The following is an 11,711-nucleotide window of genomic DNA, read 5'->3' as shown; positions in this document are numbered from 1 at the left end:
TTTCATTAAGTGAAGTTACTGTAGAAAAAGAATCGTCTGATTCTGAGGAGGTAGTTGGAGGACTGATGGACTTTTCATGGAATCACTGCTTTACAAACATATGCAGGAATAGAACAACCACAGAATCACGTTTTCTACACTTTTAATCAGAAAATTTTATTTACATCCCAACATGTTTAAAGACACTGAGGTAGAAACATGTCAGATTGAACACGTGTTAAAGGTCACGTTGTGGTTTTATCTGCTGCAGACTCGCAGCTTCACACATTTCTGACATTCAGATCAGAAACTCGTCAAACTTCAGGTGATCAATGAACCTGATGAAGACGTCAAACTTTCAGTCGTCCATTTTTTACACAGCGACCTCGAGAGTCGCTAAGTGTGTCTAACACCAGCTGCTCCACAGGCTCCTGAAGCCCAAAAAGTTTCAGTTCAGGTCTGTTAAAGTCTATTTACATTTTATTTACACCATCAGCAATCTGTCCAATCACAGAGTTGTCCATGGCAACAGGGGATGTCACTGCCAGCTGTGCGGCTGCAAGAAGTTGGACAGCGTGCTGATCTGGTCTGGTCCGGACCGGGCCAAGCATCGCAGCGCCTGCAGCAGGAGAGGGGGTGGGGCCAGACCGCACAGCCAGCAAAACACTTCGTTTCCCAGCAAGCTTTGCCAGCGCTGCGACTCGTCCTGCAGGCAGCGCAGCAGCGGCGGTTCGGGCAGGAAGAGCAGCAGGAAGTCGAGGCAGCGCTGCGCGTGGCGTCGCTCCGACACGTCGCAGGAGATGAGTCTCTGCAGCGCAGTGTCAAGGCCGTCGGGTCGCGCTCCCTGAACCAGCAGCAGCAACAGGCAGTCAGGATGCGACAGCTCCACCGCCAGCTGCACCGCAGTCTTTCCTGCATCTGCAACATGTGAACAGTTGCCATAGCTGTCTAGATATTCTCTATGCTGGCTCTTCATGCCGCAGTCCTTCAGAGCCTCCAGCATCATCCCCAGAATCGTCACACGGTCGTAGCGAACTGCCACGTTCAGGTGTGGAGCACCAGTGCTGCGGCAGCAGCAGAAACTGCAGCGTGGCGCTTTGAGCGCGCTCACTGAGTACCTGTTGAGCAGGTAGCGAGCATAGTCCTGATGGTCATGTACGAGGGCGTACAGCAGCGCCTCAGATGGCAGGAAGGCTCTTGGTTGTCCGTCCTCCCAGCAGAATACCTCCATGATGCGCATGTCCTCCAGCAGCCAGACCGGCAGCCGCTCACGTACAGCGCAGTAGAAGGAGAACGCTGTCCGCTCGCATTCCCGCTGCGACGGAGATGAAGACAAGCAGTCCAGCTGAGAGGACGCCACCCACGGCATCACTGCACACAGCTGAGGACCCTGGAGGACCCCTGAAGAAACACCTGGAGGATCCTGGATCTACCTGGGACTTGACCTGGACCCTGACCTGCAGGAGACGTGTTGATCGATGGGTCAGGCTGAGGGAGCTGGTCAGCAGACGGTGTCTCCGTCAAACCTCCGTCCTCAGCTCCTCCAGACCTTTATAGCTCCTAACCCCTCCTCCCCCGCTGTTCCATGTGTGGCTGTTTATCTGCTGGAGGGTCGGGGCTCAGGGGGGTCGAGTGTCTCGCATAGCGAACATAGCGGCCTTCAGACTGCAGCAGCTTCTAAAGAGGACAGTAAACCGCAGTCAGCTCTGAATATCCGATTCTCCTGATTATTGAGATGTGATCAGACTCAGCCAGATTTTTGTGTTTGTTTATACTCAGCTGTAAACAAACATGCTTTTAAATCTGCTGTTTAAATGAACATGAACGAAAAAACAAACTTTTCCATCAAAAAGAACAAATAAGAAAAACATGAAGTTTCAGTTCAAAGCTGATGACAGAAAGAACAGTTTTTATATAATACAATAAGTTTTTTGAGAGAAATGTGCAGAAACAACACCAGCCGGAAGCAAAACCGGCTGCAGGGATGTGAATGTAAGCAGTTATAGATACTAGAAGGAGTTGTACTTTGAGTCCTTCATTCTCCTGTTACTGTGTACTTCTGCTGCCGTACAGCACAAAAAGGAGAGATGAACAGTCTGAATTAAAGCCTATGGAGCATGGCGCATCCTGCTGGTGACTCCAGGTAACTACACACAGCTGGAGTCCTCCAATCGGCAACAAACAGGTTTTCTTAACTACTCAGACTTTAAACATTTAAAACTCATCTCATTTCTCTGTCCTGAGTCTCCTCTGTCCTCTTGTCTGTGAACCAGAAATCCATCTCAGAACCCTATCATGAAGAAAGTCTTAAAGCCTGAACAGCATCTGGAGGAGCTCTGAGTGAAGATGCTCAGGTCTTTCTTTAATAAGTTTATTAGAGGTCCTCTGGAAAGATCATACGATCGGCTTGGTCAAAAATATACATACAACAACTTAAATGATCGGTTTTGATGATGTAGAAAATGTTGTTCATCTAATTTTGTTAGTTTCATGACTTATTAAGTTCTCATTAGTTATTACAATTGACTACAGCTGCTGACTCCTCTGATTCTATTTGAATAGAACCCATCAGATCCACTCATTAGACTTAAACACTACAGTGGGAAAGTCTGAGGAGCTCAGCAAAGACTTGAAAAAGCAAATTGCTGACTTGAACAAATCAGAAAGTAACCTGTAGCCTGTTTCCTTAACCCCAAGAACACTAAACCTACTGTCAAGCATGGTAGTGGCAGTTTTATGCTCTGTGGAAATTTCTTTGACCAAAAATATACACACAGCACTTTGAATTATCAGTTATGGAGATGTACGAAGTTGTGTTAATCAAATTTTCTTAGTTTCATGGTCCCTTAACTTTTCCTGAATGATTCCAGTTGACTACAGCTGCTGACTCCTCTGATCCAGTTTAAATAGAACCATTAGATCCACTCATTAGACTCAAACTCTACAGAGAGAAAATCCGAGGAGCTCAGCAAACATCTGAAAAGCAAATCATTGACGTGAACAAGTCAGAAAGTCACTTGGAGCCATTTCAAAGCAGCTTCAGATCCAAAATGATCTGTTTGTCAGAAAAAAGTTCATGGTCCAGCTGTGTTACTGCCACCATCAGGAAGAAAACTCAAACTACCACCTACTGCTGAGAGACCATTGGTCAGAATGGTCAAGAGTCAACCAAGAATCATCAGAAAGCAGGTCTGAATGAATGAGAAGCTGCTGGAACACAGCTGTCAGTGTTCACAGGGTTTTACATCAACATGAGCTGAGAGGATCCATGAAGAAGGAAGTACTTCCTCTAGAAGCAGAATCTTACAGCTCCACTGATCACGCGGACAAAGAAAAGACCTTCTGGTGGAAAGTTCTGTGGTCAGATGGAAGAAGAACTGAAGGTCTTTTTTAACTCCAAGAACATCAAACCTATCATCAAGCATGGAGGTGGCAGTATCATGCTCTGGGGCTTTCTAGAAGAGCATCTGAACTGGTTTCAGACTGCATGTTGGACTCGTCTGGACTTTCTTGGGACTGATTTATGTTTGGTTTCCATCTTGGTTCTCCTGGTTTTGGATGTGATTTAAAGTTGGGTCAGGATTTATTTCACTCTGGATCTGGTCCTGGATGAGGACTATCTTGGGCGAGTCTTGGACTTCTTTTAGGAGGACTTTAGATTTGGTTTTTGTCCAGATATTGTACTGCTTTTTGACTTTTTTTAAAGGATTTTTCAGACTGATCTCCCAGAGTCCTGACTTAAACCCATCAAGAACCCAAAGAACCAAGTCTGAGTCAGAAAGGCGGTAAATTTAGTTGAACTAAACCAATTCTGTCCAGATGAGTCAAAGATAAACCAGAAGATTAAAAACCAGAAGAACCAAATTGAGGAAGACATGGACAAATTTAACCACATATTAACATTTCTGTATTTATATTTTTGATGGTGCAGATTTTGTGATAGTTCCAGAAGACCTCAGTAAGTCTATAGAAGAACCAACATGCAGATTCATGTGTTTTAATGATCCTATAATAGAAAATTCAGGGTTCTAGGAGTCACTGGAAACTCCAGACTGTCATGATAAACGTGGTCTTTAAAAGTGGTCCTAAACTTTGGTTCACAACTCTAAATACTTAATTTTAAAGTTTAACTCAAGAAGATCAAACATGCCATCAAGCATGGCGGTGGTAGTATCATTAGAAGAACCAAAATGCACGACTGGTTATTTTTGGTGATGACTCGTGTGTTTCAGTGATTCCATCAGAGAAAATTAATAGTTATAGGAGTCATTGGAAACTCAAGACTGAAATAATAAATATGATCTTCACAAGTGGACGGAAATGATAAAATCTCAGGAGATGGAGTCAGACTGGTGACTGTTGACGTTTCTCTTCATGTTTCCTTTAGAGTCGCAGTCCACAGCAAAATCAATAAAGGAACATTCTCCTTCTGATAAATATCGTGAACATGTTTACAGATGTTTGATTACAGTTTTTTTAGTCATTCATAATCATATGTGCAGGTTTTTGGAATTGGGACTACGAATGTTTATTATTTACAGATGTTTATTTACTGATATGCATACAGAGGTTCATGTTTATGTTTACAGATGCTTCTTGTTTACTTTTCTTTACTATCATGTTTGCAGACGTTTGATATTTACAGACGTGTGTTCGTGTTTAAACATGTTTATTGTTTACAGTTTTGCAGATGTTTACAATCATGTTTACAGACATTTGTTGTTTACAGGTTTTCATAATCATCTTTAAAAATGTTTGTTTACAAATTTTTATAGCCATTTTTGCAGCTGTTTATTGTTTATAGATGTTTAGAATTATTGATTATTGACAGCTTATTGGTAGTGTTTGTGGTGTGATTGATTATTGACAGGTTATTGGTAGTGTTTCTGATGTGATTTATTATTGACAGGTTATTGGTAGTGTTTCTGATGTGATTGATTATTGACAGGTTATTGGTAGTGTTTCTGATGTGATTGATTATTGACAGGTTATTGGTAGTGTTTGTGGTGTGACTGATTATTGACAGGTTATTGGTAGTGTTCCTGATGACCTGTGATGGCAGCAGAGATCACACACACTCCTCTCCTCCTCTGGGATCGATCAGCTGCACACTCTTCGCTCTCTCATCACTTGTATTGACTGTATATCGATAACTGGAGCCGTGTTCGGGTCTGGGTCGGTGTCGGTCCGGTTCTATCTGGTTTGTTCTAGTTCCGGCTGTTTGTTCCGGAACTTTTCTGACTCCGCGAAGCTCCAGTTAGCAGTTAGCTGTTAGCATCTGTAGTTGCAGCGGATCGATCTTCTTCAGTCGCAACTTTTGTCTCCGAAGTTTCTGCTTCAGTCCCGAACCTCCTGCTGCTGTCCGGCCCGAACTGTCCGTTCAGCACCGGGACGAGTCGGCCTGTTCGGTTCAGTCAGGAAAGCAGTTAAGCTAACAGGCTAAGTGTTAGCCTGAGTTAGCATCAGTTAGCAGCTAGCCACAGCTTCCTCCGTCCTCCTGATGCCGGCGATGCTGGACAGAAACCCGGAGGCTCCCGGGAAGAGGAGAGGCCGAGCCCCGGCGGGCGGCGGCAGCAGCGGGCCCGGAGCAGCAGCCAACCCGGGAGGCAAGAACCTGTCCGGTAACGGAACCAGCGCTAACAGCTGCTGGGAAGAAGGAAGTTCAGGATCCAGCAGCGACGAGGAGCATGGTGGGTAGCCTCGGTCAGCCCGACTGCTCTCTGCCAGTAATCTGATTACTCTGAGTACTGACCCGGTACTGTGTGTGTGCAGGTGGAGGAGGGATGCGGGTCGGACCGCAGTACCAGGCCGTGGTTCCTGACTTTGACCCGGGTAAGTCTTCAGAGCAGCTCGGTAGCCTCGAGACGGAGTGGTAGCCTCGAACAACGGCCACCAAAGTTCCTGCGACTGATTCCAGCTGCACGTGCCTCACCGGTCCGGTTCTCCTGTACTGGTCCCAGTCTACTGGACTGGTTCTACTCTACTGTACTGGCTACAGTCCTCTGCTCTGGTCCCAGTTTATCATAGAGGTTACAGGCCCAGTCCTTTGTACTGGTCCAGGTCTACTGTACTAGTCTCAGTTTATTGTAGAGGTTACAATCCCACTTCTCTGTACTGGTCCCACTATACTGTTCTGATCCGAATTCTCTGTACTGGTTTCCCACCTCTTCCATGGTTCCAGGTCTGTCTACTGGTCCCAGATTGCTGTACTGGTTTCAATCCTCTGTACTGGTTCCAGATTGTTGTTCTGGTCCCAGCTGTATATATGTAACTGGTTCTGGTTCTGTAGCTGAGTCCTGCTGGTTCTCAGTTTACAGACTCCTTCCTGTAGTCTGATCGTGTTTCAGCCTGATCAGGATCCATTGATCCTGATCAGGCTGATCAGAAATCTGATGCTAACACTTAGCCCGTTAGCTAAACTAAAGATCAAAGAACCAGGTTCTCTTTGTTGTGGTTCTTTTCAGTTTGGGTTCTAGTTTGTCTCACTGAGGATCATTGTAATGCATTAACATGTGTGTGTATGTTTGTGTGCGTGTGTGTGTTTTCCTACATGTATGCGTGTTATTGTGTTTTTCTACATGCGTGTTTCTCTACATGTGTGTGTTATTATATTGTTCTACATGCGTGTGTTTCTCTACATGTGTGTGTTATTGTGTTGTTCTACATGCGTGTGTTTCTCTACATGTGTGTGTTATTGTGTTGTTCTACATGCGTGTGTTTTTCTACTTGCGTGTGTTATTATGTTGTTCTACATGCGTGTGTTTCTCTACATGCGTATGTTATTGTGTTTCTCTACATGCATGTGTTTTTCTACATGCGTGTGTTGCAGACGTGGCCCAGGCCGCTCAGCTCAGAGAGAATCTGGGGATGTTGGTTTGGATTCCCAGCAGCTGCCTGAATCAGACTCAGCGTAAGAAGAACTTCTGTTTCCATTTTAAACTTGGGACTGTGTTTGACGTGAACTCACCTTGAACTTTGTGTTTCAGTGGATGAATACATCGCCATCGCCAAAGAGAAACACGGATACAACATGGAGCAGGTCAGAATCTGAAGTTTACACATACATGTGATGTTCCCAGCATGCATTTCAGCCACAAGTCATGGTCTTCCTCCTTCCTGTCCTCAGCAGCTACTCTCAGCTGATATTCAGGTGTTCATGAGCTTCATCTCACTTGTTGGTCACATGACCTCCATCACTGCTGGGATACTGTCTCACCTGTCTGCTGGTTGACCAGTCTCACCTGTTTTCCTGCCTCATCTGTCTCACCTGTCTGTTTTTGCTCCCATCTAACCTTTCTACCTGTCTTTCCTGTCTCCCTAATTTGACTCACCTGTCTACTTGCATCAGCTGTTTACCTGTCTCACATGTCCGTCTTTCACCTGCATACCTGCCTCTCTTTCTCACCTGCCTCAACTGTCTTTCTGTCTCACCTGTGTCTTCCTGTGCACCTTTCTGACCTCCCTACCTGTCTCACCCTTCTGTTTGTTTCACTATTCTCACCTGTCTACATGCAACTGTCCTATCTTTACTTGTGTCACCCGTCTCACCTGTCTTCCTGCCTCCCGTCTCACCTGCCTTTTTTCCCCGTGTACCTGTCTCACCTGTTTTTCACGTGTCTATCTGCCTCAGTTGTATACCCGTCTTACCTGTGTCCCTGTCTTTACCTGTCTACCTCTGCTACCTTTCTCTCCTGCCTGTCTCCCTTCTCTGCCTGTCTCACCCTTCTATTTTTTTACTATTCTCATCTGTCTACCAGTCTTTTTCTTATCTACCTGCAACTGTCTTATCTCTCACCTGTCTACCTGCCTTACCTGTCTTACCTTTTTCCAGTCTACTTGCAAATGTCTTATCTTTCACCTGTCTACCTGTCTCAGGCTCTCGGGATGCTCTTCTGGCACAAACACAACATTGAGAAATCTCTGGCCGACCTGCCGAACTTCACTCCGTTTCCTGACGAGTGGACGGTGGAGGACCGAGTTCTGTTCGAACAGGCCTTCAGCTTCCACGGGAAGAGCTTCCACCGCATCCAGCAGATGGTACCAGTTTAGCCAGCACATCACCCTAACCAGTACAACCAGTTTACCCAGTAGCTCACCAGAGACTGTGTCTGTCTGCAGCTGCCTGATAAGTCCATGGCCAGTCTGGTTCGGTTTTATTACTCCTGGAAAAAAAGTCGCAGTAAAACCAGTCTGATGGACCGACAAACCCGAAAACACAAGAGAGAGCGAGACGACAGGTGAGCTACTACCTGCACAGGTAACACAGAGGCTGAATCCCAAACCGCCCCCTACACACTATCCCTACACACTACCCCTCCGTTTGCGCGTTCCCGCGGAGGGTCCTCCATATTAAGGGCCGTCCCAAACCGCGTAGTGCGGAGGGAGAGTGGACTGTTCAGCCCTTAAATAGCGAGTCTGCATCGATGCACACTCTGGACAACTTTTTCAGGAAGTGCAACGTCGAAATGGAGGAGGAAACAACATATCGATGTAAGTTCCACATGCGTCCTTTATTTCTCCCACGCCTTTTTCACACTGACAGAACATCACAAAGAGTGGTGTAAAAAGATAAAACAAAAGAAACAAATCTTCTTCTCCGCTGACGTTTGATTTAATTGTGCACCCCCTGACACCTTAAAATTTGAACACAGCTGACAGAATTCATTTATTCGTTTGTTGGATTTGAAATGCCAGATAATGGGATTGGAAAACATGTGAGTGAAAAAAAAGTGGGATGCTTTCGTCTTCTGGAAGCAGCAGCGATCCTTGTTAGTTGCAACCTGTGCCACAGCGCTACAGCCATGACAGTAGGCGTCTTTGTGTTACCATGGCGATGACGTTTTCCGGTGAGGCGACAGGGCGTCCCATTCCTGACGATCGTATTTATACCCTCACCCTTCAATTAAAGTGCCCTCCACGGCTGCGAGTGTGACTTCTTTTGGAGTGACACTCGGTAGTGGAGGGGGAGTGTGTAGGGGGCGGTTTGGGATTCAGCCAGTATCACAGGTGTGACCCTCCCTGTTGAACTCTGCAATGTGATTGGTTGATTAGATAAACAATCAGCTGTTTCTGTTTCAGTGACGATGAAGTTGAAGAAGGTAACGGGAATCCTCCGAGCGACTCCGAGTTTGACGCCAATAAAGACTACAAGAAGGAGGTAAACAGTTCACTGACGGTTTGTTTACTGACGGTTTGTTTAGGGTTTACTGTTTGAGTATTGTTTGTTGGTTGATTGCTGTTTGTTTACTGCTTATTGACTATTTACTGTCTCTACAGGTTGCTTATTGTTTTAGTTTTTCTGCCTGCTTGTTTAAAGTTTGTTGTCTTTTGTTTTTCTGATGTGCTGTGTACTATTTACTAATTGTGTGTTTACTGTTCACTGATGGCTTGTTTACTTTTTACTGACTGTTTATTATTTTGTTTTACTGACTCATTTACCTGTCTGACTGGTTGCAGGTGAGTTCGACATCAGAGAGGTCGGAGGTGAAACCAGCTACAGGTCTGAAGGTAAGAACACCTGAACCTCACCTGACCTGTTAGTACCTGTAGACAGGTGACAGTAAGCTGTGTCTCTCTACCTGTAGACAGGTGGGAAGGCGTCTCAGCGAATGAAGAAACGTCCTCCCAGAGGAATGTTTCTGAACCAGCAGGACGTCGTCTCTTTATCAGCTTCGTCTCCTCAGGGACTCATCAGACACCTGGACTGTCAGCTGGTGTCCATCAAGAGACAGGTCTGTCTGTCTGTCTGTGTCTCTCTCTCTCTCTCTCTCTCTATCACAGGTCAGGTGTGTCTCCCTGTCTGCTCACCTCTCTCTCTCTCTCTCTGTGTTTCAGATTCAGACCATCAAACAGACAAACAGCACTCTGAAGGAGAAGCTCAGCTCAGGAGTTGAAGAGTTCAGGCAACCCGAGGTAACCATGGCAACACAGCAACAACACACAACAACATACACAAACACAGTGAGGATGTTGATGAGTTTTGTGTTTTTGTTTCAGATGAATCAGAAATTCAACAACCGTTGGACCACAGAGGAGCAGCTGCTCGCTGTACAAGGTAACACCTGAACTACCTGTAACCAGGTGACCTGACGGCCTTGAATGAGTCAAACCCTTGATCAGGTCCTGAATCAGTAACTGATTGGTGTCTGTCTCTACACAGCCATCAGGAAGTATGGGCGGGACTTCCAGGCGATCTCAGATGTGATTGGCAATAAGTCGGTGGTCCAGGTGAAGAACTTCCTGGTGAACTACAGACGGAGGTTTAACCTGGACGAGGTTCTTCAGGAGTGGGAGGCCGAGCATGGGATGGAGGGGGGAGGCGGGGGAGACGTGGGAGGAGAGGACGACAAGATGGAGGAGAAAATGGAGGTGTGTCCGGCTGAGGAAGACGAGGTCACTGCAAAGCAGACAAAAGAGGTGAGATTCTTATTCAATACAACCGTATGTGTGTGTATGTGGTATGACATCATAGAGAGATGTGGGTCATGTGACCATCATTTATGTGTTTCAGTTGTATTTGAAATAAATAAGCACAGCCATAATCAATACATTTGCAAAAGTAGCTAAATTAAGTAAACTAAAGCTAAACTAACCAAATTAACTATAGTGCCTTTACACTCCAAACTAACCTAATTTAGAAAACTAAGCAAACTTAATTTGCTAAATTTACTTGTGTAATGAACCAACCCAGTTGAACTATTTTAACTCACCAAAGTGACCGAACTGAACCAAATGAGCTGCCAAACTAATCTAACTTGCTTAACTAATCCAACTAAATTAACACAACTAACCAAACTAAGGTACCTTTGCTCTCCAAACTAACCTAATTAAAATAACTAAGCTAACTTAACCTACCAAACTTAATAATTTATCAAACTAACCTGCCTTAACTTTTGTAATGAATCAACCTAACTGAACTATCTTAACTTGCCAAACTGACCTAACTTGTCTAACTAACTAGTCTAATTAACTTATTAAACTAACTTAAACTGGTGAACTAGTTGGACCTGACCTGGTTTGTTGCTGTTTTCTTTCAGGACTCGTCCTCACCCGTGGATGCTGAGAAGCCGCTGCCCTCCTGAGACTTCAGACTCCGCCCCCTGTTATATGCCCCGCCCCTTCATCAAGCACCGCCCCTCTGGGTTATATGATGTAATTTGTTTTATTATTAAGTGATTTTATTTTATTTCAGTCTGTCAGCCGGGCCTCTGTCGATCATTGATCAGGTTTGTGTCATGAACTATCACCTATCGTTGCTGCTCTTCTGGACCAATCAGGAGTCAGACCTGACCTGTCAATCGAAGGGGAAGGAGCTTGTTTTTGCTTTTATTCTTTATTTGTTATTGATTCCTTTTCTTTTGCATCCTGTCTGTCTGTCTGTTTATGTGTGTGTGTGTGAGGGTGAAGGTGTAGAACTGAAGCAGCCATGTTGGATGATGTCGCTCAGGTAGGGGGCGTGTCCTGTCCTGATGACATCATCCAGTTTTTTTTTTCTGAATTTTACGAACTTTTTAGAGGAAAGACAATAAAACCAAAGTTCATCAGCAAAAACACATGTCGCTCCTGTTTCATAAGCTCCCCTGTGAGGTCACAGGTCAGGTTGCTGTGGTTACAAAAGGGTCAGGTGACCAGCGGACATTTTCAAGTCTAACAAACTGAATATTTTGTAGTTTTTTTACTCAATATATTTGATGATTTTTTTTACGTATATTGTTATGTAAAGTGTTTTATTT

At 45.0% G+C, this 11,711-nt stretch overlaps 2 protein-coding genes across 3 annotated transcripts; one reads left to right on the top strand and one right to left on the bottom strand.

The window, feature by feature from the left end:
- Positions 1–125: 125 nt before the first annotated feature.
- ankrd9 (ankyrin repeat domain 9) lies at positions 126–1,407 on the bottom strand. Its single transcript, XM_051950757.1, has one exon. The coding sequence runs from the start codon at positions 1,346–1,348 to the stop codon at positions 518–520; it is 831 nt and encodes a 276-aa protein (XP_051806717.1). The 5' UTR covers positions 1,349–1,407; the 3' UTR covers positions 126–517.
- A 3,654-nt stretch (positions 1,408–5,061) lies between these two features.
- On the top strand, positions 5,062–11,531 carry rcor1 (REST corepressor 1). Of its 2 annotated transcripts, XM_022210171.2 has the most exons (13): positions 5,062–5,669; positions 5,752–5,811; positions 6,809–6,889; positions 6,966–7,018; positions 7,855–8,016; positions 8,098–8,216; positions 9,058–9,136; positions 9,436–9,486; positions 9,564–9,710; positions 9,814–9,891; positions 9,976–10,033; positions 10,139–10,395; positions 11,016–11,531. In XM_022210171.2, exons 1-13 carry the CDS (start codon positions 5,480–5,482, stop codon positions 11,058–11,060), a joined length of 1,380 nt encoding a protein of 459 aa, XP_022065863.1. In that variant the 5' UTR covers positions 5,062–5,479; the 3' UTR covers positions 11,061–11,531. The 2 variants fall into 2 exon arrangements, with proteins under 2 accessions (XP_022065863.1, XP_051806425.1); XM_051950465.1 differs by having other exon boundaries at positions 5,589–5,669; positions 5,752–6,889.
- The last annotated feature ends 180 nt before the right edge of the window (positions 11,532–11,711 follow it).

The sequence above is a fragment of the Acanthochromis polyacanthus genome, chromosome 1 (assembly GCF_021347895.1).
Source record: "Acanthochromis polyacanthus isolate Apoly-LR-REF ecotype Palm Island chromosome 1, KAUST_Apoly_ChrSc, whole genome shotgun sequence".
Taxonomy (NCBI): domain Eukaryota; kingdom Metazoa; phylum Chordata; class Actinopteri; family Pomacentridae; genus Acanthochromis; species Acanthochromis polyacanthus.
Note: the sequence above shows the minus strand (reverse complement) of the source record. Positions and strands in the feature narration are given on the sequence as shown.

Coding starts and splice junctions, on each gene's coding strand:
- ankrd9 (XM_051950757.1), bottom strand. CDS start 1,348: ATGCCGTGGGTGGCGTCCTCTCAGCTGGACTGCTTGTCTTCATCTCCG.
- rcor1 (XM_051950465.1), top strand. CDS start 6,490: ATGTGTGTGTATGTTTGTGTGCGTGTGTGTGTTTTCCTACATGTATGC. Junction 7,019..7,854: donor ACGGATACAACATGGAGCAG/GTCAGAATCTGA, acceptor TACCTGTCTCAG/GCTCTCGGGATGCTCTTCTG. Junction 10,034..10,138: donor GCAGCTGCTCGCTGTACAAG/GTAACACCTGAA, acceptor GTCTCTACACAG/CCATCAGGAAGTATGGGCGG.